This window comes from Delphinus delphis, chromosome 1, assembly GCF_949987515.2.
Source record: "Delphinus delphis chromosome 1, mDelDel1.2, whole genome shotgun sequence".
Classification (NCBI taxonomy): Eukaryota; Metazoa; Chordata; class Mammalia; order Artiodactyla; family Delphinidae; genus Delphinus; species Delphinus delphis.
Window position 1 is genome coordinate 41752293 of NC_082683.1, and position 26994 is coordinate 41779286.

The following is a 26994-nucleotide window of genomic DNA, read 5'->3' on the forward strand; positions in this document are numbered from 1 at the left end:
AGTATCACACATATCCCTTTTAATTAGACTTTTGCCTTATGCTGTTATGATGCTGATAAAACATCATTTTAAACTCTGTGAATTACTAACAGTATCTTCTTAACCCACTCGCATTTACTTACCGAATCATTAATTGATTCATTAACTCTACTTTCCACAAAAACTATTCTGAAACTTAACCATCCCTAAACCTCCATTCTCCCTCTCACTCCTCAGTCTTAAAATATATTTTTCCTACCTTTGCAGAGAAAACAGATGCCATCAAGAAGAAATTCCCTTACCCTTCTAACATCAAATCCACAAACTAACCTGCATATGCACTCTCTTTCTCTAAATAGAGAAGACATCGTTCTATCTACGCATCTACTCATTAGCCTTACATTATGGATTATCCCTTTCCCTTCCATTATCTTCAACATCTCCTTCTCTTCTGGATTCTTCTCAGAAACATTTAAACATGGTTGAATCTCTCCCTTCTTAAAGAATAAAAATGAAATTGTGGCTCTGTCCACTTAATAGCTGTCTCATTTGTAAAATAGGAAAATTAATTATATTTGTAAGGATTAGATCAAATAATGTGTATGAAAAGCTTAGCACAATGCCTAGTACTTAGTAAGATCCCAAACCTCAAACCCAGTACAGCCAAAGTTTAAACCATTAATGTTTCCCCAAGCCTGATTTTCCCATTTATTCCACATATTAGCTACCCAAGCTAGAAACCTCTGGCATTATCCTTGCCCTCTTTTTCTCTCTCAACTCCCACATCTAACTAGTCCTTTCAGTTTTACCTCCTAAATATCTTTTAGATAAGTCATCTACCTTTCCCCTCCGGAGCTGCCACCCTAGTCCAAGCCACAGTCACCTCTTACACAGATTAATGCAATAGCCTAACTCCATACATACCCTTACCCCCCTGCATTTCATCCCATACCACCGCTAGAGTGAAATTAAAGACAAATGTCTTCATATCATTTTCTTCTATACTCCCCTTTGCTCTTCATATAAATGGTCAAAGTGGCGTACAAGGCCCTATATGATCTGAATCCTGTCTACCTTCCCATCTGCATCTTGTGCTATGCTATCTCCATCTCTCTATGCTAATAGCCAGAACAGCTTTTTGTTTTTTGTCTTACCTTGATCCTTCCTAGTTCATGAGGTAACAAAAAAATTATTCCTTCTAAGAATATTCTTTCCTTCCCATCCCCAAATTCCATCTTTCTTCTAGCTAATTATATTTATCTTTCATATCTCAGATTATTTTTCAACTCAGAGCATGTTTTACTACCTCAGACTAGTTATAACATCTCACTACTATCAATAATTATGAAGCTCACATTTGTGTTTTTAATGGCTGTATCATCTGCTGAGTTCAAGATTTTATACATAGAAGATATACAAATATTTGACAAACTAATGAGTAGAGAAATAATTATGAAGAATTTGGATTTTTTTTCTTTGATTTAAGTTATCATATATATATTGTCACTGTTTTTCCCCCCTCAGTAGGAAAAGTAGGGAGGGAGGAAACATAAGAAATGCTCCTATTAAATATCATTACTGTATAATTTTTCTCCACCACCAGAACTACAAGCTCAGTTCTAAAATATCTTTCTTCTCACCCTGAATTTAAAGAAAAATAATGTGTTGGGGGCCCGAATAGGAACAACAACAAAAATGACCAAAAACTTGCCAAGTTAAGCATTGCTTATACAATTAAGAAGGAGAGAATATTTGCATTTACTTCACACTGTTGCTTTGATCAGTGTTTATCAAATTATAGATTACATAATTGATTGAGTTGTGGTAAGTCTTTTAAAGAACACAATCAGAATAAGATTAAGAATAGAAAAGAATAGGATAGGATAGAATAGGATAGAAATTATCAGTATATTTCACTAAATAGTTAGGACCAAGTATTATTTCATAAAACTTTTGATTCTGGGACATATTTGTAATATGTGTATTTTGGAATGCAAATATTTCTCATTGTAGGTCTTGTCAAAAAAGTTTGAAAGTGACTAGCTTAGATCTCACCAGAGTTCAGACACTCTAATCACTGATCCAAAGACAAAAACCTATCCATTCTCCCAGTTGTCAGAGTCAAGGAAAGTAATGTGGGAAGAAAAATATGAGAACAGAGAAAATGTCCAAAGCATGAAGAATGTCACTGTTTGGAAGCCAAAGTGAGCTTCTAGGCATCTATGAACAGAATGTGTGCAATAATACTTCACATATCTAAATGTTGTCACAACTTCTCAGAACCTAAGAAAAACAGCTAATTAGCAGTTTGGTCACTGACATTGTTTTCTTAACTCCAAATTCATCCTTCTATAGTCTATTCTGTAATGCAGGGGCTAGGATTCTGCAAAATTATATTTTTCCTTTGGCATATGGTTTCCTGATAGACCTTTGTCAAATAGAGGATACTAGGTAGAGATTAGTAGTTAGGAGGAGGGGAGGAAAGACTTCCTTCTTCCTGTTTGCATGCATTTCAATCAGCATCACCCTACAGCTTTCAGTCTCCTGCTTTTTTCAGCACTCTTATAACCAGCTTCTTGTCATTCCCTCTGAGATATCACTAATGGCTGGACAGTATACATTCCACAGAGGTCTGATCTTCAGCTTCAAAGAGCTCCTCTGAGTTTCAAAGTTCTGTTAATCCCTTTGTTCCCTAGACCTTCAAGCAGTAACTTCCTGAAGCAGTTATTGTATCTAGGTTACTTCAGTTTTACTTTTTTGCTCTTTTAGTCTTCCACACCTGTGTAACCAATCCTACATTAAATTCCCTCTGTTAAAAATACCCTAGTGTGGTTTCATTTTCTTGATAATGGAGGTGCCCCAGGAAACAAAGGATTCAGGAACTGGCTTGATTATGGCCTTGACCTTCAATGCACTGCTGAACTCCTTGCCAATGGAAAATGGGATGCTAGTGATCCAAGCCATGCACTGGCATAATGATTAATTATCATTATTGAAACAAGTGCCAAAGGGAACCAAATGACTATCTGACCTGACTATTATGGTGGTAATAATGACAAGGACTATGAGCAGGCTGCTTCTGACTCTAAAGGAGAGCTTACAGAATAAAATGACACACTTGGGGTTTTTAAATTTCAGTTCAATTCATGATAAGAAAGTTACAGAGTTTCTGAAGTGGCACTTTAAAAAGAGCTTCTTATTTCTTATAACCACAGGTATGATCTTCCTAAGAATTGGACTCAAAATTTAATTTTGCAGCTTGCATATTTACAGTGAAAGTTGAACATACATACTAAGTCACTTTTGTGAAAGTTAAGGCACTGTTGTGGAAGGAGTGAGAACCTAAGATGTGAAATGGGGATACCTGAGCGGATTCAGGTGAATGTCGGAATCCTGAACCCCTGGAGTGTCTCTGAGCCTCTTCTGTAAGCAGAAACAGCTCCTCCTCCCATGACCGAGATTAGCTTCTTGCTTAAAAACTATGAATACTCTTACCTGAGACAGTTGCCTTGAAGGGGGATGTCTATTCTCAAAACCTACCTCCACCATTCCTTATTACCTATAAAATCAGATGTAGGCATGTTCCAAGAAAATAAGTACAATGTCTTAACTGAGAAAAGACAGCTTATATCCAAAAGTAATTATAATATTTTGATAAATTATATCAGCAAAAACCTAGGGAACAGTTGTAGAAATGAATTTTAAGTGAGTTTGACCAAAAGAGTTTGAATAGGGCCAAATATAATATATTTGCTTAAGCAGTTGTAAGTACTTCTAATAGTTTCCTTGTCAACTGAATGAAACTTGAATCCCAAAGGAGTCTACATTTAATGAGGAGGAAATGCCCAAACTTTCCTGTCAAAATGTAGAAGAAATCCAGATGCTTAGAAAAATATGAATGCTAAAGTGGATTAACCATGTACAACCTGAATATATTACACACATCCTCCTACTACATAATCCATGAGGTCCCAGAGAACACTGCACTAAAGCACTGAAAAATACATTAGTGAGGGAATCTACATCCTTGAAAAACTCTGTAGTGGCTGTCTTCTGTGGGTTGGGAATAACATGGGGAGATGACATCACTGAAAAGGACTCCCTAATAGGCATGATGAGATCCCAGAGTGCATAGGTCAAATGGCAGAGTTTAACAAGAAAAAGGAGGGAGCAATGATGTTACGGACAGCATGGACAAAATGTGGCAATCAGAAGATTTCAACCTGCAGAGACCTTTAGTAGTGCTTTATTGAACATGGTACTTCTAAGAAACAAAATGAAAAGTCAGTTGACTAAAATATTACTTGATCTATAAACAACAGAAACCTAGATCTGGCAGCCTAGATCCTAACTTCCGTAACTATAATGGAGGGTCACAGTCACTCGCAGTTGCCAAACACAAAGTCCTTGGTCCCCCAAAGACAATGCAACAGAGCCACATGTGTATTGTAAATTTTCCTCTAAGAATTCCCCTAAGAGACCTGTAGCCATTTACTAGGGGTTTGTGTACTGAAAAAAGGAAAATATCTAGATCTTTAGAGGATTACTAGATGCTAACTCTAATACTAATTCCTGGGGATACAAAAATGGAAGTTATGGTGGTAAATGAGGTTTTGGCCTAAATCCAATCATACAGTGTTCATTCAATCTATTCAACCTACCCTGTAGTTTTTTCCCAGATCCCGATAGATAGCTCATATTGACTTCCTAATTCATGGAATTAGGGTTATTATGTAGGAGGAGACAACAGGAAGCAACTAAACTTGCACAGACTTTTTTTTCCCTCTATTTTAATTTGCAAGCACCATGACAAGCGTTTTGCTTCCTCTCAGCAGGGTAAACAATATACCTTCACTATATTTTCCTGAAGATTATAACAACTCTCTTGCTCTTTGGCATAATAATCTAGCCTGGATAGATCTTGATAACCCAGGTATTCCACAAAACACTATAGTGATGACAATGTAGATTGGTCCTGAAGAGCAAAAGCAGCAAGTACTTGGATGCTTTGCTAAGATACATGCATGCTAGAGATTAGGAGATACACACCACGAAAATGCAGAGGCCTTCACCTTGGTGAAGTTTTGGGGTCCAGGGGTCAGAAGCATATTATGGTACATGGCTGCCTGCTGCACCTTGTACTTTTCATCAGTGCGTAAGAGATATCTAAGCTAACTGAGAAAGAAAAAAATTTGGACTGGGAAAGGAAAAAATGGTTATGTATAATATGCTGGTACCAACCAAAAACAGACTGCTGAAACATTACAATCCCAATCAAAGATATCCCTGAAAGACAGTAGTGGAAGAAAAGCCTCCCAGTGGGGAGAACTTAAGGTTGTACCACAGGGTGACCACTTCATTTAGAAGGAGAAATAACCTGAGATACAAATCTACACTGAATCACGGGCAACAGTTAATGGGTTGCCCAGCTGATCAGAACTTGGAAAGAATAAAAAGAAAACTGGCTGACACAGAAGTCTGGGGAAGAGGACTGGAAATGGATCGTTTAGAATGAACACAAAATGTGAATATATGTCATGGGGTAACTGCTATCTACAAGCTATCCACTTAAAAAAAAAAAAGGTTCTCAATATGGATAAGATGACCTTGTTCTGTTGATGTCAGTTAGCTTATTCCCTTACTACCCCAGGACTACTCAATGCATTAATGTACAATGTGGCCATGTCAATAGGGATAGAGGTTAGGCATAGGCACAACAGCATCAACTTACCCTCACCAAGTCTGAATCTGGCTAAGGAAACTACTGAGTGCCTAAACTGCAAACAACAGAGACCAATATGGAGCCCTCAATACGGCCCCATTCCTCAGGGGTCTGGTAATGGATCATTTCTATAATGGAGGGGGCAGTGATCTGTTCTTACCTAAAAAGACAATTTTCTGAATATGAAATTGACTCACTTGACAGCAATGCTTCTGCCAGCACCACCATTCATGTATTTAGGGAATGCCTTATTGGTCTATGGCTTCCCACACAACACTGGTTCTAACCAAGGAACTCATTTCACAGTAAGAGAAGTGCAGCACTGGTATCACTGGTGTATACCATTACCCAGAAGCAGCTAGCTTGACTGAATAGTGTAATGGTGAAGATAGTTATGCCACAGGTTGGGAGAGAATATCCTCAAAGCTTGGGACTCCACCTTAAAGGATGTGGTATATTCTTTACATCAATGACCAAAACACAGTGATATATCTCATATTGCCAGGAAAAAAAATGAGTATGGGAATTAAGTCGTGGTAAGGGTTCCCCTTATTATGCCTAATAACTTACCAAATTTTTGCTTCCTGCAACTTTGGGCTCTGATGGTTCAGAAATCACAGGATGTAATGTTTCCACAGTACTTCCACTGTATTAGAATTTGAGAATGCCACTTGGCCATTTTATACTCCTCATGCTACTGAATCAACTAGCAAAGGAGGAGGTACTAGCTGGTCTTGATTACCAAGGAAAAAAAACCAGGTTGTTGCTATGCAATGGACTATTTTCTAGGGTATGTCCAAAATTAAGAGTTAATGGGGGGCTTCCCTGGTGGCGCAGTGGTTGAGAGTCCGCCTGCCGATGCAGGGGACACGGGTTCGTGCCCCGGTCCAGGAAGATCCCACATGCCGCGGAGCGGCTGGGCCCGTGAACCATGGTCGCTGAGCCTGAGCGTCCGGAGCCCGTGCTCCGCAACGGGAGAGGCCACAGCGGTGAGAGGCCCGCGTACCGCAAAAAAAAAAAAAAGAGTTAATGGGAAACTACAACCAATTTTTTAAAAAGGATAAGTCCACTGAGGATTCTAACTCTTCAAGAATGAATGTTTGAGATGTCCCATGAAGTAGAGAACCTTGACTATCTGAGGCACTGGCAGAGGGAATATAGAATAAATAGTGGAAGAAACTGGTAAATATCAACCATGGCTTTATGATCAGTAACAGAAACAAGGACAGTAACAGCACACGTGTGTGCACACAGACACAGACAAAATTCTATTCTTACAGTTTACACACTGATCCTATCAACGTTACCCTAGCAGTAACAACACCGTAACAATGACACCCACTTTGTTTCAGCATCAACCACTGAAGTTAGCTTCTATTTTCTTTCAATACTTCGAAACAAGCCTCTGCATCCTGTCAGAAATACCAGTATCAGCTGAGCAGGACTTCTTTCTCATGTGTCTGGGGCCAAGTTCCTAAGGCCCTTCCTCTGAGCTCCAAAGTTCTGCTAACTTCAACCTCTCCCAAGCTCTTTCCTTTTTTCCTCCAGTACCAGGAGTAACCTTGTGCCCTTTGATGGTCAATAGAGGCCTCTTCTGGGCAGGTCTGCCCTAGAGCAGGCTTCCTGGAGTGGGTACCATGGATCTGCCCCATACAGTCCCGGCTCTGCCCACCCTTCTCAGCTTTAAGTCTCCTCCTGCCCTAGGCTCCCTTCCTCATCGACCAGCAGAACCCACCCCCATGTGGGCCTGATGGTCCAGTTGTTTCCTGCAGTCATTATTGCTCTTTCAACCTACTATATATCTGTGTAACTCATTCCCTATATGAAATCCCCTCTTTCGTGAAAGAGGTGCTAGTGTGGTGCTTTTTTTCCCTTTACCAAACCCTAACTCTAGAAGATAGTTTAATATTTCTAATCAGAGCACACTCTTTGGTATGTTTCTCAGCCAGAAAGAGGATTTTTTTAAAGCTATCTCTTGAAATTTTTCTTATTAGCTATAATTACTCTATTTCGAGATCAACAAAAATAATGAATTTACATTAGTTTTTTTTACTAGCAATCAAAAAAAAAAGAGAGACAGAGAGAAAAGAGATTACCAGTTAATGAATGATCTTGTCAGTTGTGACTAACGTTCAGTGATATCCAAAGAGTGCAAAGGCATCCAAAACTGTTAACTCAAAAAAAACTTTTTAAGATTTTTCATCTATGAAGACTACCATCCTATAATTTGACCTTCTCACTATTCTTTTTAAGTTAATAATTTAAAAGAAAGAAAAAAAAAGACACTGGGTGGTAAGGCAAACTCTATGGAGAAATCTATTTTAGATCTAAACTTCAATTAAAGGAGTGTTTTTATCCTTGCTCAACTTTCCTCTACAAACCACACAGATCCTTGGAAGACAGTGAACAAAAGCAAAGTAAACAGAAACCCTGCACTTGTTTATTTCAGTTTTTAAAAGTCCATCCCATGGTAAAACCTCTAGGTGCAAAAAACATGTGTCTTAAAGATAAATTTGTCTCTAGAAAAAGATCAGATTTTTAAAACGGGTATCTGAAAAGACAATAAATAAAGACTAACTGGCCAAAATGGACATTTTCTAAATCAGATAACCTCAGCACTTATATATTCTGAAAGCTATTATAATAATGCTCAAGATTTGAAAACAAACCTGTCTTCGCTAGGTTTCCTCAATGAATTAAACAATAGACAAATATAGAGTATATCTGTCTGGATCACAAAATAAATGAGTTGACAAATACCACCCACTTAGTCAATGAGTAAAATTACACTATTAATTCATAAAATTTTTATAAAAGATAGCATCTACTCTCTACTAATACAAGTAATTCATTAGTGCTCCTTTCTAACAACAGCTTTCTCCAAAAATAATTTTTTAAAAGGCTCTGGACAATATTCTGAATAAATAAAATATTACAACAAGATGTAGTAAATATACATGTACATACTTGATGTTTGTTTATGACTAAATGAATGGTTTAGATTATGACTGCATATTTTTACACTTTATAAATATGCTATATTAGCAATGTATTGTCTAGTGAAATAAGCCTTGGAAGATGAGACGGAAGATTTGCTTACTGACTCATCAACATCATGCTGTATCATCTGAGCCAAGTCACTTCATGCCTTGTTCTCTCTACCTGTAAAATGCCTTTACTTGCTTATTACAAATAATAACTGTTAAAACAAAGCTGTGGAAGAAAGATGTTATATACGTGTATTAAATTTCAACTTCTTTACCCAAAGGAAAAAATCTTAAAAGTTGTGACATGCCTGGGTTACTGACCTTTAAGAGGACAGAGTGACATAAAAGAAAGAGCATGGCTTTTAAAATGAGAAAATCCAGACTTCACCAACTACTATATTTGTGGCCTTCAGTGAATCTATAAATTCTCTAATCTTGAATTTCCTCACCTATGAAATATGAGCATTTATTTCTTAAGGGTTTTAATGGGCATTAATAAAGAAAACTATATCAAATACCTAGCACAGTGCCTTAAGTATTTAAAAAAGTTAGTTTCTTTGCCTTGAACTTATGGGCATGTTAAAAAAACAAATTCCCACTTTTGAATTCACATAAACATCTGATTTCAAGAAAAGCTATAAAGTGCAGAGATTAGGTTCTTCTCCCTCCAAAAATAATTCATATTAAAAAAAAACAACTCTTTTTGGTAGCTCTTCTCTCTGCTAAGGTATAAACTGACAAATTAAGAGTTAGTTGTTTTCACATACTATAATCAACTTACTACAAATATCAAACACACAAAACAAAGATCCTTTTAAACTGCCTACATATACCATTCCTAGCATTGTGTCTTCCACTTTCAGTGTTAAATCTATGAGAAAGTACAAAGAGCCCTCTTTCCTTTCCTCTGGTCAGTAGACATACAAGAGTAATTTTCAGTTCTGTCAAATCCACAGTGATTTCAAAACTAAAGAACAAAGTTAGTAAGGAAATAGTTGAAAACTATTACTTTCTTTTGTGGACATATGATTCATTCCTTTAACAAGAAAACAAAACAAACAAAAACTCACTCTGATGAAAGTTAAACCCCAAATATCATAGTAACCTTATTAGAAATCAATTCCGTACTGAATCTCTAGCTATAAAAAGTATTAACCAGAAAGTTATCTTCTGTGACAGGAGAGATGGGATGTTTCCAGGGATGAGGGAATTTCTACAGTTCACCCATAGCAAATACTATTAATTGTAAGATATATCCAATTATGTACTCAGAACCTAGCAGCTGAATCCACAAGGGTTTAGCAAGCAAAAATTTTGGCACAAAAAGTGGAATAACATTTACTCAAGAATAAAACTGGAGCCATATTTAGCAGTCTAAAACCTTCTTAACCAAGGAAAAAAATAATCTTGAAGGAAGTTTCTGTAATCATCTGGTTTGCTTTCTAGACAAGGGCTTCAATAGAATTGAATGCTTCTGAACCAAAAAAAAAAAAAAGAAACCCGAACAAACCAACGCAGAAAAATTATTTGGTACAGACTCTGGAAATCAGCCACATTTACTCTGGATGAAATTCTGGCAGTTTTCAAAAAAGAAAAAGTGGAGAATAGGCCTGTTTATCATTGCTTTCACCTAAAAACCATTAATCACTAAGGGTGGTATAGGTACCAAACAGAATTTTTCTTCCTTTCTAAATATACACAGTTTCCTACACAGTACAGCACATTTTGCAGTTCATGGTAAATTTTTTGATGTTTTTGCAACAGCACTTTTCGTCCTTTCCAAAACAACCTCATTCGTAGTCTGCTGTTTCTGTTTGCCTCATCTGCACTTAGCAGATCATGCTTCAGTGACTTAGAAATCCCAGCCACCAAAATTCAAGCCAAAGTTTGAACTGCGGGGGGGAGGGGGGGACGGCAGGGGGGCGCATATCAAGTAATTAAACCACACTTGTAAGGGAGAATGGTTTTTACCTCCTATGACTTTATAATGTGCTCTTTTAATCCAGAACCAGTCTCCAATTTTAAGAAAAGTTATGAATTTATTTTTAATTTAAGGAATTATTTTGTAACTACTATAGTTCTCTTGGCATCATCTTCCAATTTTACCTTCTGGCAATGACACAAAACCAGGAAGACTATTCCACATGTTAACACTGTATACTTCAGGTAAAACAGCTCAGTGCTCTGGGAAGTTTCATTATTAAGGACTTACTCAAATTGTTGCAAATTAACATAAATTTAATTTAGAAACAAAAGGGAGAAAAAAAAAAGAATTTTTTAGTAAGGTTGGAGATAAAGCCTGTATAGTTAGATGATAACCATGCTCTGGAGTTACTGAGGCATGTCTCATTTTCTCACTACTAACAGTTTAAAGGATTCATTCAGTTCCTTCCATCTTATGGATTAGAAGATGACCTTGAAAAGTTTCCTTAAAAATAAAATAAAATCACATTTAAAAGTGGTATCACCCAATCTGAAATAACATTATACAGTTAGACACTGGAGACTTTAGGAAATTAATATGAGTAATAAAAATGTCTGAAAGAAGAATAACTGTATTAATGAACTTATACATCAAATATCATCACAAAGTGCTCTATCAAAAAGTGAAACCAAAAAAATTAACAACTGTCTTTTTTGCTTTGCTAAATTCTCATTTTACTACTAAGTACCTTACAACATACCTTCTCAGAATGCCATTTTCCTGGGGTATTACACCATTGATAGCTGCCTGCAAACAAAAAACAGAGAAGACATTTAAAGAAACAGAAAAATGCTCAGGGGTGGAGTGGAGTGGGGTGGAAAACACTGTAAAGGAAAATAAGTATACTCTGAAAATTTAAACAAAATAATAAGTGTCTCCTTAGTGATAAAAAATATTCTCCATTAAATGTTTTTCTCCCTCTCTATAATAAAACTGTGTTTTAGATAATTTAAAAAACATACATTTGGCATCTAATATCCCCAAACCTTGAGTCATAAAAAGCTTAATTCCACAGTCCTCATTCAAGCAAAACACCCACAAAACCAATGTTTAAGGGTGTTAAAACAAGTAAAATCAGTACCTTAAAGTAATCTTTTAACATTATTTCCTCCCTCAGATTGAGAGGAGCAAGATATAAAATCACAAATGAAAAATGCCAATAAGAATTTTTAAATTAGCTCAGGAATTAAATTCATTGTGTTGTGTTAAAATCATTATTCTTAAAGAAAAGAATACTTAGAAGGAAAAAATGTATCAAAAGGTCTTTGATAAACACAGGACAATTACATCAGGTTACAAAAGGAGCAGGAGCATCCCTGGGGGAGTCTCCTTACATAAAACATTCCTGAAATTGGTCTCTAAGCTAACAAGTCACCAATTACCTAGAACATAGGTAAACACATTTGCCATGATTTGGACATTTTTGAAGGCTACTAAGCAAACAGGCTGTTACATCCTGGATTGTGGGTACGTCATTACAGGGTAATAGAGAAGATTCTCTGGAGGAAAAAAATGACTCTTCCAACTTTGCCTTTGCATCATAACAACTTCTTCCCTCCCCCTTCCCATCCACATCCACATCAAAATGGGAGGAGGGGGGAAGCTAACACTTGGATGTTTTATCAGCTGCGTGGAGATCAACTGCAAAAAGGAGTTTGTGTATTTTGTGAAACATTAGCTTAAATATATGCCAGAGGTAGGTCAAGTTTACAAAGTTATACTGTTGAATGGAAACAACGTAGAGTGTAAGACACTTGCTATGAATTTTGAAAGTTTTAACGCTCCACTGACAAAAATCAAAGAAATCCACAGATTATTAAAGACAGTGGATACCATAGAACCCTGACAACTCTGGAGGCTCATAAATCCTTAGAGTCAAGGAAATGCTAAAATCAGTTTTCAAAGCCACAAATTCAATAGAAGCATCCCTGCCTGGTGCCAGGTCAATTATCCCTTTTCTGTTGACAGCAATGGTTCCACATACAAATATCTTCTTTGTTAAAAAATAGAAAATGGTCAGAGAATATTCTATGATGTTGGAAAAGAAACAAAACACCAGAGTTTGGAAAGATTTTGTTCAAATTTTCACTAGGGAATGCCAAGGTATAATGGAAAGAACACTAAGAATTTATAAAGTCCAAAATTTGAATCTAGATTCTCCCATTTATTACTTTGATGACCTTAGTATATATTCTATACTCATTGAACCTCCCTGAGCCTCAGTTTTCTCATCTGTATGAGTAAATACTACATTTTCAGCCAAAATGGCCCTGCCTTTTTGTTCCTTAAAGGCATCAAGTTTTTTGTTTATTTCTTAGGGCCTTTTAAGATACTATACCTGCATGGAATGCCCTTTTCCCTATCCTTTGTCTGGCTGAATCTCAATCATCATAATTGATGTTTTTGTTAGATATACTTTTTCCAAAAATTCTTCTCTGATCAACACCCCCCCCCCCCAATAGGTTTACTCTCACAAAGAACCCTGTACTTTTTCTTCATAGCAATTGATAATTACTTACTTGGTGATTATTTGTTTTATGTCTGTCTTTCTCACTAGACTGTAGGCTCCATGATGGAAGAGATGATAACAATTTTGTTCACCCCTTTATTCCCGCTGCCTGGCACAATGCCAGCACATAAAAGGTACTCAATAATCATTTGCTAAATGAATGATGCTAGAGGAGTACAAAGAAAAGCAGCACAGTGAAGACTTGCTTAAGGCTCACAGAAAGCTTCCTGGATGAAATAATGTCTCAACTAAGACTGAAGGGTAAATGAAAAGTAGCAAGATGGGGAAGGGGGCAATACTATTCAGAAGGTACCATGACACACCTCCACTTTCTTTTTTAAATATTTATTTATTTATTTATTTATTTATTTTGGCTGTGCCATGTCTTAGTTGCGGCATGCAGACGCTTAGTTGTGGACTCCTTAGTTGCAGCACGTGCGCTCTTAGTTGCGGCATGCATGCGGGATCTAGTTCCCCGACCAGGGCTCGAACCCGGGCCCCCTGCATTAGGAGCACATAGTCTTACCCACTGGACCACCAGGGAAGTCCCCACGCCTTCACTTTCAACCCTTTTCCTCTTCTAAGATCTTATATTATTTTAAATAATGTATTTGCTTTTGGATAGAATGTTAATCCCTGACCTCAACCTTATGTACATAATAAACTCTGTACATAAATAAGTAAAATGTAATTCAGAATGAAGATACAATAAAAGTATGATTTGCTAAAGAAATATAGGATAGGGAGAGTGCTTTTTGACTGTGAGGATTAAGGAAAGTTTCAGAAAAGGGACAGCATTTGATATGGACACTGAATAATAGGTAGATGTAGAAGCAAAGGAAAATTTCAGATGAATTCGACTTTGAACAATGTTAACTTTGAGGTAATAGTAGGATATCATTTGTTGACTTCACAAATATGTACTGCAGTTGACCCTTTTGACCCTTGAACTACACAGTTTTGAACCGCACACAGGTCCACTAATACTCGGTTTGTTGTTGTTGTTTTCAATAAATACATTCGACAGTACTACACAATCCACAGTTAGCTAAATCCGAGGATGCAGAACCACTCGGAGACTTGAGCTTGAGCATCTGTGGATTTTGGTATCCCCAGGGACACCTGGAAGAGATCCCTCATGGATACCGAGGAATGACTGTAAGTGCCAACTATGTACCAAATATACTAATGGACATAACATAGCATGTCTTCTAGCACGGAAAAAAATCCATTCAACAATTAATTTTACTATGAGAAGTTCAGGTAATATCCAAAAGGAGACAAAAAAGTAATTTTAAAAATCAGAGCTAGATTAAGTAAAACACCTGCTTATTTGAAGCCCTAGGAATACTTTAATTCTCTCCCTCCTTTACTCTCTGGTGAAGAAAAGTGAGACAAAGAATCTTGGGGAATTCATATATGTAAAAAAAAGAGAAGAGAAAGCTAAAAACAAAACAAAACAACAAAAATGGAAGGGTTAGATAGGAGGGGAAGGACCAGGAATATGTCACAGAGAGGCAGTGAAAGTACTATAAGGAGGGATTAGACAAAATAAAAAATGTGAAAATAGTCTAATATAATGAGGCCTAAGAAGAGACTGTTAGACATATTTGAAAACGGTTTTAGCAAAAACTATATCATAAAAGGCTAAGAAATACAAGGGAAATAAGAAAGTAAGTAAAACTGATTCTTGAAACAATATGAAAAGTATAAAGATAGGACCTGCAAGAAGAATGGCTACGATAAGTTTTTGTTTGCCTTTTTTTTAAAGAATAGTGATTTCTTGAGTTCAAAGAGAATTCATGGAAAGGGAAACAATAAAGACTCAAGAAATAAAGGGTAAAATTAAAAGTTTGGTTCAACAAACTTACCAAAGGCCTATTCATTGCCAGGCACCATGCTAGACTTTGGGTATGCCTGGTACCTGATCTAGGGCTCAGGAGAGCACAGATAGAGGGGATACCTTTAGAAAAGAGATTAGATTTAGAAAAACCTAGATTATAGACTAGAAATGATACTGATCACATAAGAACCACATATCATTTGCTAAATGTAAATAATCCCATTGCTAATTTGTTTTTGTTTTCTTGTTTTTCTTTTTTGGCTAGGAAGATATTATATCTCTCATTCTATAAACAGGAATATAATAATAGGGAATGATTAAATATCTGGCCAAAGAACCAGAGAATAAACACAATATTTCTATTTCTGGGACCGACTCAAACACACTACTGTGGATCTTCAGCAGACTGCAACATATTTAAAAAACAGTATCTTCCCTTGACCTAGTTTATGGTAGTATGAAAATCCATTTTGGTATAACTATTATTGCTTTTATGCTAATTATGTCCATGACATTTTTAATCAGTTAATTTACCACAATTAGAATCCCAGCCTCTAAGTTCTCTTTAGCAAAACTTGACGACACCCTCTGAATCGTCATTTCTCAGAGTCCACTGGAAGACATGTGAGGTATGTTTAAAGTATAGTGGAAGTCAAGGTCAGAGGTGGCTGTAAGAAATATTCTTATCTTCAGCCTTAACAGAAGCAGAAAACCATGACACTCATGGCGGGCTTCAGACCTTTTGGGGGAAGGGAAATGGCAAACTGGTAGATTATAAAACTACAGCATCCTAAATAAATAAATAAATTTTGAAAACTACAGCATCTAATATAAATCATCCCCTACGCATATAGAAAATCTTGGCTTTGGTCTTTTTATATTTTTAAACAAATGACCCCTGAAGAAAATGCCAATGAGATTTCTTGAGAGGGGAGGGAGATGAGACAGGGATGTACAGACAGCATCCAAAAATTTCAATGATAACTTCTGAGTAAAGGAGTTGTAGTAACAATAAAGGTAGCTAACATTATATAGTTTTTACTAGGTGCTATGATTCTCTAGGTGATTTATTCATATTAGATCATTTAACTCTCATATTACCCCCTCATTTTACAAATGAGGACACCAAGAAAACACAGTGAGAAATCCTGACAACACTGGGTAGGCAAAAGATGAAAGAAAAAAATGATGAATTTCAAAATTTGCTCTTTGAAAGACACCTCTAAGAAAATGAAAAGGTAAGTCACGGACTGGGAAAAGTATGTGCTATGTATAAATATCCAAGAAGGGATTTATATTCAGAATATAAAAAGAATTCTTATAACTCAATAAGATGACAAACAAGTCAGTAAGAAAATGGGCAAAAGATTTGAACAGAAACTTCTCAAAAAAAGATATATGAATAGCCAATAAGCATATTAAAAGCTGTTCACATTAAATAGTCATCATAGAAATGCAAATTAAAACCATGATAAGAGACCACCACATACCTATTAAAATGGCTAAAATTAAATAGGATGATACAAGTTTTGGCAATAACATTGAACAACAGGAAGTTTCATATATTGTACAATCACTTTCAAAACTGTTTTATATATAAAGGTAAACATATAACCTAGCAATATTACTTTTAAGTATTTATCTAAAAGAAATAAAAACATATTTCCCAAAGACTCGTATACTAATATTCATGGCAGCTTTAATCACAATACCCAATAGCTAGAAGCAGCCCAAATGCCCAACAACAGGTAAATGTTGTTTTGGGTGTACCACAGTGTCTGCGTGCACTGGAACTCTACTCAGCAATAAAAAGGAACATACTACAGATACATTCAACTACATGGGTACATCTCAAAAACATTATGCTAAATGAATGAAGTCAGACACGAGAAAATTCTATATGATTTCGGGTATGTGAAACTCTAGGAAAGACCATTTTAATCTCTAGTTAAAGAAGGCAGATAGAGGATTCCTTAGGATTAGTGGGGAATGATATGGAAGGGACAATAGGGAAATTTAGGGATAATGACTGTGGTGGTGGTAGTAATATAGGTACTTACATCTGTCGAAACTCATCAAATTGTACACTTAAAATGGGTTCATTTTATTATCAATACAGTTAATTTTTAAAAAGAGAACCACAAAGAAATCTGCTTCACACACACTAAAATGGCTGAAATTAAAAAGACTAGCACCACCAAATGATGGTGAGGATTTGGAGGACTAGAACTCTCACACATTGCTGATGGGAATGTAAAATGGCACAACTACTTTGGAAACAGTTTGACAGTTTTATATAAAGTTAAACAAACACTTAACATATAGTACCACAATTCCACTCTGAGGAATTTACCCAAGAGAAATAAAAACGTATGTCCACCAAAGACTAGTATACAAATATTCATAGCCACTTTATTCATAATACCAAAACACTAGATACAACCAAAATATCCATCAACCAATGAATAAACAAGACGGTGGCATATTCACACAAAGGACTGTTATTCAATAATAAAAGTGAACTTCTGATACAGGCAACAATATGGATGAACCTCAAATATTATGTTGAGTAAACAATGCCAGACACAAAAGATTGCATAGTATATGATTCCATTTATATGAAGTTTTAGAACAGACAAAACTACCAAAATGTGGCAATATAAATCAGATCAATGATTGCCTGCAGCAGCGTTGAGGGTTACTGACAGGAAAAGAGAACAAATTTTCTAATATGATGGAAATCTTGAAGGGAGGGGGACTGGATACACAATGTATACATACACAATGTGTACACTTACCAAACTCATAGAGTTGTATACAATTAAAATCTGTATACGTATATAAATTAGTCATTGACAAAGTTGATTTAACAAAATTACATTAAAACTCCGGTTTAATTCAGTTTCATGAAACACTAGAAAAATGCAATCTCAGATGCATATATTGTCCCATTAGCTATTATTGTGCCCCATCTGTGGTTTGTACCAGCCCATCATCACTTCCCTCTTTCCTTTTGATACAGATCATGTGTTTCTTTTGGAGAACTACTACTCCTGCCTCATCCCATGTGATACTGAAAATATATTAATCATGGTGACTCAATCTAGACCAATCAGGCTCCCCTGGGAATGTGGCTCTTGAACAAGTGACTAGCTAGTTGAAGATGTGTCCTCACAACGGTGCTCAGTGACAAGTTTCTGACAGAGCAACTCGGTTTACTGGTTTTCCTAAGACTTGGTTTGGTTGTTCAAGCTTTCTTTCAAATGTGTGAGCTTCTCAGCAACATTCCAATGAACCCTGCTTCCTATCCTCCCTCCCAAATTCTACTTTGTATTCAAAGACTGATAAACCGAGATTAGATGAGGTTACATGACAAACTCAATACAATACATGTTAAGTTACTAACAGACCACCATTTTTCCAGTCTTCAACAATTATGTCATAGCATTATCATTAGCTTAATTCTTATAGCAGTCTCCTCAGCTGGTCAATCTCTAAATTAATTACTGATTGCAAATCAGTGAAACTAAACACTTAATACATTTCAAATATAAGAATTTATATACAAGTAGAAAAAGAAAACCTGTTAAATTTTAAAATTTATGAAAATAGAAATGACAAATACATTTTCATTATATATAATCATATATATTTTTATATATATATATATATTATTACCAGATAGAATAGTATAGGCAACTCCGCATGTTCCACATGTTTAGAAAGCCTGTGAACCAGAATAATTATGATTATAATATTAGCATTGTTTCTATCTCTTGAAAATATTATAGTATAGAAAAATGCTTTCTAAATTAGTGCACTTTTGTTTAATTTGAAATCATTACTCTATGGTATGTCAGATTTCAAGTATTTTCAAAATATCTAAATAATAGGTGTCAAACCCACAAAGTACTAGTATTTTAGCATTTACAACTCTGATCTTGCCATCAAGTGAATTCTTCCAACAAAACCCAGGCTTTCTCTTCTCCATAATCAAGGCAGTGTTTTAGACACTGGAGGAATACAAGGATGACAAGACACATTCCTCCCAGGTTGAGCAGTTACAGAAACAATTTCAATCCAGCATGAGAAACAGTATGGGATCACAAAGGAAGGAATGCCTATTGTGGACTAGTGGAGCTCAAGACCCAGACTTGAATCATTTTCTCCAAGAAAATTTAACTGACTCACACCACCCTTTTCTCAATGACTTTTCATTGTGTTGTACTGACACAGCAATCATTCATCTTATTCATGCATTCGAATACTGCATTCATTCATTCATTCTACCATTATAACCCATTCAACAAATATTTAATTACTAACCTGGAACTATTCTAAGTACTGAGGAAAAAACAGTTGTGAATAAGACAGAATCATCCTCCTCTCATGTTTTTGCCATAAATTGGGTCAATGAGAAATTCTGAAAGAGACCATCATCTTACAGCTGTGAATTGTGGAATTTTCACCTTTGACCTTGTATGGGGAAAGAACGCTCCACAGTCTACTACAACTCTACTTCATTTCTGACACCATATGTGTGGGTTTTCCACACATCAAGCAATTCTGTAACAGCAGGTAGGTGTCCTTGTAACTTAACTCAATTCTGACACTATCTTCCTAGAGACAGAATCAGATCCCACATGTTAAGGGCTCAGTCCCACAAGACAGTTCCTACTTCAGATGCTAATTGCAAGTTCAGGCTGTCACCTGTGCTTCTGACCAATCAGCTATAAATCGGAGATTTCCACAACCCGCTCCTCAATTCGATTAATTTGCTAGACTGGCTCACAGAACTCAGGAAAACATTTTACTTACTAGATTACCAGCTTATTATAAAAGGATATAACTCAAGAGCAGCCAGATGGAAGAGATGAATAGGGCGAGGTATGTGGGAAGGGGCACGGAGCTTCATGCTCTCTCCAGGCATGCCACCCTCCTATGTGTTCACCAGCCCAGAAGCTCCCCCAACCTGTAGTACTGGTATTTTTACAAATGCTTCAGCATGTAGGCATGATCGATCATTAACTCAATCTCCAGCCCCCTCCCCTTCCTAGAGGATAGGAGGTGGAACTGAAATTTCCAAGCTTCTAATCATGGCTTGGTCTTTCTGGTGGCCCTTTTCTGACTGGCCCCTTTCCTGAAGTTATTCACAAGCCCAAGAGTCTCCTCATTAAAACAAAAGACACACCTATCACCCAGGAAGTTCCAAGGGATCTGGGAGCTCTTTGTCAGGAACCAGGGTCAAAGACCAAATATTAAAACAAAAAAATGCTACTCTTATCACTTAGGAAATTACAAGGGTTTTAGAAGCTCTGTGCCAGGAACCAGGACAGACCAATATAAATCTCTATTATTTCACAAACCTCATTAACATGATGTTAATGAAGTGAGCTATGAGAAAGAGATCTATTTTGGGATGAAAATTTCCCCAGCTACAGATATGACGGGGCAAAGAAACAATAGATTTAAGTGTCCACACTAAAGAAAGACCATGAGATTATGGCTGGAAGCCAATGAGGCCCCCAAAAGATGCTTAATACCATTTCCCCCTCTTTCTTTCTGGGCAGAAAGGAAAATCATGTTTCATAAATAATTATTTAATTTTTCATATCTGTAACAGACCATTTCTAACAATCTACTATATTTAAATTCTTCTAAATGTACCTTCAAATTCCTATTTTCCAAATACATTAATCACTATGATACTCTTCTCTAAATTTTTCTCAAGTACTCCACTGTGTGACTCCAAAGCTGATGACTCTTTCCTCCATTTATTATGGACTTCAATAGAGAAATATATAAGATACTCTAAAGGCAAAAAAGTGGAAGTAATGTGAATGTTCGGAGAAAAGCTGGGAAGAATGGATTTGAATCAAGTATTAAAACAAGGTTCGGGGGCTTCCCTGGTGGCGCAGTGGTTGAGGGTCCGCCTGCCGATGCAGGGGACACGGGTTCGTGCCCCGGTCTGGGAAGATCCCACATGCCGCAGAGCGACTAGGCCCGTGAGCCATGGCTGCAGAGCCTGCGCGTCCAGAGCCTGTGCTCCGCAATGGGAGAGGCCACAGCAGTGAGAGGCCCACGTACCGCAAAAAAAAAAAAAAAAAAAAAAAAAACAAGGCTCTTCTACGGAAAAGAAATTTGACTGAGAGCATTCAGAAGAGATTTTGTTTTTAACTGCACTGTATGAATCTACTTAGTCTACCCAGGAAGCTAAAAGTAGTCCTGTGTGGCTTCAGCAATGGTTTGCATCAGGAAGCAGTGAGAGGCCAGCTGGAAAATTAAGTAAGAGTTAGATTATGAGAGGCAGGATAAAGGCATTAAAAGTTTTACTTAATCTGAAGATAAAGGGGAGGCAACTGCTGCAACTCAAATTTGCCTTTTAGGAAAATCATTTGGGTAGCACTGCGAGGTGTGAATTGAAAAGGGAAATACTGCTGGAAATGATGTGCAGGCTTCTGACTTGGGTGACTGCTCCTGCCCCAGTCCTCTCAATCATTAAAAATGGTATGCAATTCTAATGATTCCATTGCTCAAGTCAAAAATCATGTAGTCATCCTCAATTCTTTTCTTTCTCACATACTCCACATCCAATCTATGAGGAATTCTTTATTCTATGTCCAAAATGTAGAATCTCACCAACCTTCTCTGCTTCCACCCTGGTCTAAATCATCATCTTTCCTCTGGAGTAGTATTCCAATAGTCTCCAAACATCCTTGCCCCACACACTTGCTGCCTATTCACATAGCAGCCACATGATGCTTATAAATGTCAAGCCAAATAAAACCCTTTTCCTACTCAAAATACTCTTATGCCTTCCCATATCATCAGAATCCAAGTCAAAGTCCTTATTCTGACCTTATAAGACTACATATTCTGGCTCCAGCTCTCTCTCTCTCTCTCTCTCTGTCTCCCTCTCTCTCTCTCTCTCTCTCTCTCTCTCTCTCTCACTCTGACATCATCTTCTACTAACCCCGCTGAGTTGTTCTGGTTTCCTTACAATTTCCTGCGCAAGCCAAGCATGCTCCCACATTAAACTCCTTAACTTATTCTTCCCTTTGTCTGGAATGCTATTCCTTTAGATATCCACATACCTCATTCTCTCACTTCAGTCAGGTTTCTACTCAACGGTCATCTCAGAAAGGCTTTCCTTAACCCTACTGTCTCCTTGTTTGTTATCTGTCTTCCCTGACCAGAATATAAGTTCCAAATAACTTTATTTTGTTCACTGATGTGCCCTCATCATAAACAAAAGGGCCTAGTACCTAGGTGGTGTGAGTTAATATACACTGAATACACAAGTGAATAAATGAAAATGCCATAGAACATGAGCAAAGGAACAGGCTGAGAAGGATAGGGAGGTTTGAGCCTTACAGTTTTAGGCATGTTGATTTTAAAGTACACATGGGACATTCACACAGAGATGTCCAATAGATTGTTAAGAATCTTAAAATGTGTGAGTTCGAGATACAGAGTTTGGAGTCATGAGTCATTCACTTTAAACATATTTGGGGAAAAACAGAACTACCAAATGATCCAGCAATCTCACTTCTAGTTATACATCTAAAATAATTGAAATCAGGGTCTCAAAAAAGATATTTGTATACTCATGTTCACAGCAACATTATTCACAATAACTAAGAGGCAGAAGCAACCCAAATGTCCAGCAGTGGTAATGGATTAAAAAAAAAGTGGTACATACAAACAATGGAATATTATGCAGCCTTAAAAAGGAAGGAAATACTGTCACGGGCTACTGTATGGATAAATTGTGAGAACACTGTGCTAAGTGAAATAAGCCAGCCAAAAAATAACAAATACTGTATGATTCCACTTATATAAGGTACCTAGAGTAATCAAATTCATGGAAACTGAAAGTACATAGAATGGTGGCTACCAAGAGCTGGGGGGCAGAGGGGGGCTTAGAGTTTAATGGGTACAGAGTTTCAGTTTTGCACAATGAAAAAGTTCTAGAGATCTGTTTCTCAACAATGTGTATATATTTAACGCTATTGAACTGCATACTTAAAAGTGGTTAAGATGGTATATATTATGTGTCTTATATCTCAATAGTGTTTAAAAAGTATTTGCAAAAGTCTTAGGTGTGGATTGAGTTTACCCAAAATGAGAGGTAGCGTGAACAAAGAAAAGCCTTCACTCATGGAACCTTTGGAATGCCAACATTTACGTAGCATGTAGGAAAAATCAGAGAAAATATTAAACAGAAGTATCAGAGAAGTAGAAGGAGATATATATGGGCACCTGAGCTTCAATACAAACCTCAGTTACAGTTACATATATGCATCAACCAAGTTGTTAATACTGAAATGTTGGCCTTAGAGAATCCACCAGGTATGATAATTTATTGCCATTAATAGAAAATGGATAAAAGGCAGATGGCATGCAAATGCTAATTTTTATATATTCATTTTATTTTATTTTATTTAGTTATTTATTTTTTGGCCGTGTGGCATGTGGGATCTTAGTTCCCAGACCAGGGATCGAAACTGGGCCCCCTGCATTGGAAGCATGAAGTCCTAACCACTAGACCACCAGGGAAGTCCCTATATATTAATTTTATATCTTTGTTTTTAAGCAAAGAAAAAAACTACAGCAACAGTTCATATTCAGTATTTAGTTCTCTATGACCTATGATCTACTATAATTTAACTAGGTCAATTAAGGGAATTTCTATGTTCTGTAGTTTAAGTCTGTTTTCAAATCCTGGTTCTATTATATATTTATTACCTGTGTGACTTTCATCATGTTAACTTGACTACTCTAAGATTTAGTTTCCCATCTATAAAGTGGAGGTAATAATACCAACTTATTTCATATGGCTGTTATAAGGATTAAATGAGATAATACAAGAAAAATACTCTGCAAATGTTAGCCACCATAATTATCCATCCCCATTACATGGTGTTTTTGTTTTAATCAGTTTTGTTATGTGCTGTACATTAGTGGTGCATAAATATCTGCCTCACGCTGGGCTAGAAATCCAGATATATAAAGTCCTGCTCCCAATGATCCAAATTCAGATGGTCTGAAATGAGGCCCAGAAATCTTCCCCCACAACACACAAACTCCTCAAGTGATTCTGATGTACAACGAAGTTTGAGAACAACTATAGAGAGTTTATAGCACACATTTTAGAGACCCATATAAAGTCTGTTAGTCTGCCATTACATATAGAATCTATTATTTCCCCCTGAATCCTTTATTATGTTGGAAGTTACTTAATGTCTAAAGGCATAGGTTCTTCATAAACTCACTCACATGTTGTTAAATATGCTAAGTGAGGGCTCTTGAGCCAGAAAGCCGTATATTCCAGCCCCATCATTTACTAGTTGCATAATCTTTAGAAAGTCACTTAACATCTCTCTGTCTCAGTTCTCTCATCAGTAAAATGCAGGGTGATAACAGTACTTGCACATTGGGTTTTTATGAAACTTGTTAACATATATAAAATGCTTAAATGGTGTTCGATACATAGTAACATACCCAATAAAGGTGAGCTGCTTTTATTGTAACTGTTGTCATACTGAGATCTACCCTTGTTTGAAATCACAAATAGTTTTTAATCACAAAATTTTGAAGGCAAGGAAAGGACACTACTTAAAAATAGAAAATTTTCCACTCATAACACTTACCAATTGTAGACAACTTATTTCTGGAGATGTTTCCTCTCTCTCTTCACTATTTAAATAATGGTCTACCATCATCAACATACTCTAACAGTTAGAGGTAAGATGATCAGACTAAAGTAGAAGCGAGTACTTTAATATCCCCTACAACTAACCCTAAACTCAAATTTCTTTTTATTAATCTTGCTGTTTACTTTTACAATAGAAAAGAATTCCAATTGGTAATCCTGTAACAGGTCCTAATAGCAAATATTTGGTTTTAATAAGTGCTAATTTGATTTTTTTTTCAGGGGAAGAAAACAGAAAGCAAAACAATTTAAGAAATATAACCATTCCACAATTTGTTTTTAGTCTAGTGCAAAAAAAGTTCACTGAATCTTTCCAAGCAGATATCACTATCAAAATAGCCCAACATGCAGAATCAAGACTGGTGCAAACCAAATTAAAGACAAAGGAATACGAGACAGATCCTAAGACAACTAATGGTAACTGAGAGCCTCACCCTTGTCAAATAAATATCTACAGATGAAAAAACAAATAGCAAACTGGGAGAACCACATAGCTAAGATCAAAACGAACTGACAACCAAGAGATCTCATTTACTAAAACCAAAATGCAAGAAAGGTAGTTTCTGGTACAGTCACTTACTTTCTTTCCCTGGATTCTTTACTCTTCCTTAGGCAAGTACTTCCTTAGGATGGTACTTAAGACTCTGGTCAGCATCACATAAAGGCCTACACAACCTCTCTCTCTTCCACCTATTATAACTGTCTTCTGCTCTATCCAATAGCTGTGGGAAGAGGAAGGGAGAAATCCACTAATCTGCCTTTTCTAGATTCAACTGGCAAGCTAAAACACAAAAGAAACAGAAATGTCTGAAGGTTAGCCGTTTGAAGGCTTTATGGAGGTAGACATCCTGCAGCATTCAAGGGAAGACTTTTAGTTGGTTGAGCAAAGCCAACAAACCAGATATGCTTTATATTATAAGCAGCAACATAAGGAAAACACTCTTCCTGGTTACCAGCAGTCCTGAATACAGTTACCTCTATTTTGAGACTGATGTTCATCTAAAAATCAATTTAATTCATTTAAGTATATTGCAGTTACTCTGTGCAAAGAATTGTGCTAGATATCGCAGATAACAAACGGGCAAGACAGCCCAAACCTTGGGAAACCAGGAGGAGAAATAAGAATACAGCACTAAGAAGAGTATAAAAAGTGTCACTCGCTTAATAAATGGCAACTCCATTCTTCCAGTTGGTCCAACCAAAAACCTCAGAGTTATCCTTGACTGTCTCTTTCTCTCACTATTCCCTCTTTCCCCACTCACTAACAAATTCTGATTGCTGAAATGTTAAAACACATCCAGATTCTGATCACATTTCACTGCTATCACTCTGGTCCAAGTCTCCATCTTCTCTCTCCTCCATTATTGTAACAGCCTCCTAGTTGATTTCCTGGCTTTGCCCTTGCTCACCTTCAGTGTATTCTTATTTAATAGTGAAGTTATTAGATCATGTCAATGCTCTACTCAAAATCTTCCACTGATATTTTCTCTAGTATAAAAAGACAACATCCTTAAGATTCCTTATTCCCTCCCTCACTCCCCTAATCTTTCTAATTTCTCCTCCTCCTCCTTTCCTGAGCCATACTTGTCTCCCTGATGTTCCTGGAAAAATGTCAGGCCTGATTTCTCACGTAAGGATTTTTCTGGTCACTATTTCCCCTGCCTGAAACGTTCTTGCCCCCAGATACATGGCTCACTTGCTAATTCCCTTCCTCCAAGTCTTTATCTGTCACCTGTCCACCTTTTCTAAAAAACTGCAGACCACCACCCAACATATTTCATATCCTTCTTCCCTGTTTTATTTTTTTTCCTTAGCATTATCATTTTCTGATACATTATATAATGTTACTTACTTATATTATTTACTGTCTGTCACCCATTATGAAAATATAAGCTCCGTCATGGCAGGGAGTCTTATCTGTTTTGGTTAACTGTTATTTTCCTAGCACTGAGAAGAGAACTTTGTATATAGTAAATGCTCAATAAATATTTTCTGGTGAATTTCTGAGTGAAAGTGTTAAGTGAATAAATCTGCATTATTAGATGTCTTTTGGGACATTAAGAGGAATGAAGAGGAAAGGGAGCATCTGACATGTGCAAGGCATTATGTAAGGTAATTACACATCATTACCTATCTCATTTAATCCTCACTCTATGAAGCAAGCATGTTAACAGATGAGGAAAATGACATTCTGTAAAATTAAGAGATTGATCCAAAATCACACACAGTAGCATTCAAACTCAGGCCTCTCTGAG

At 36.6% G+C, this 26994-nt stretch overlaps 1 protein-coding gene and 1 non-coding gene across 2 annotated transcripts in view; both read right to left on the reverse strand.

Annotated features, from left to right (window-relative positions):
• The window catches only part of FAF1 (Fas associated factor 1), a 497005-nt gene that overhangs the window by 310875 nt on the left and 159136 nt on the right, over positions 1-26994 (reverse strand). The window contains exon 3 of the mRNA XM_060021798.1: positions 11373-11419. Within this exon, the coding sequence (XP_059877781.1) occupies positions 11373-11419 (47 nt within the window). The remainder of the gene's footprint in view (positions 1-11372; positions 11420-26994) is intronic.
• Positions 13653-13725, reverse strand: TRNAR-CCU (transfer RNA arginine (anticodon CCU)). The gene has a single exon. It is a non-coding gene; the product is annotated as a tRNA-Arg (tRNA).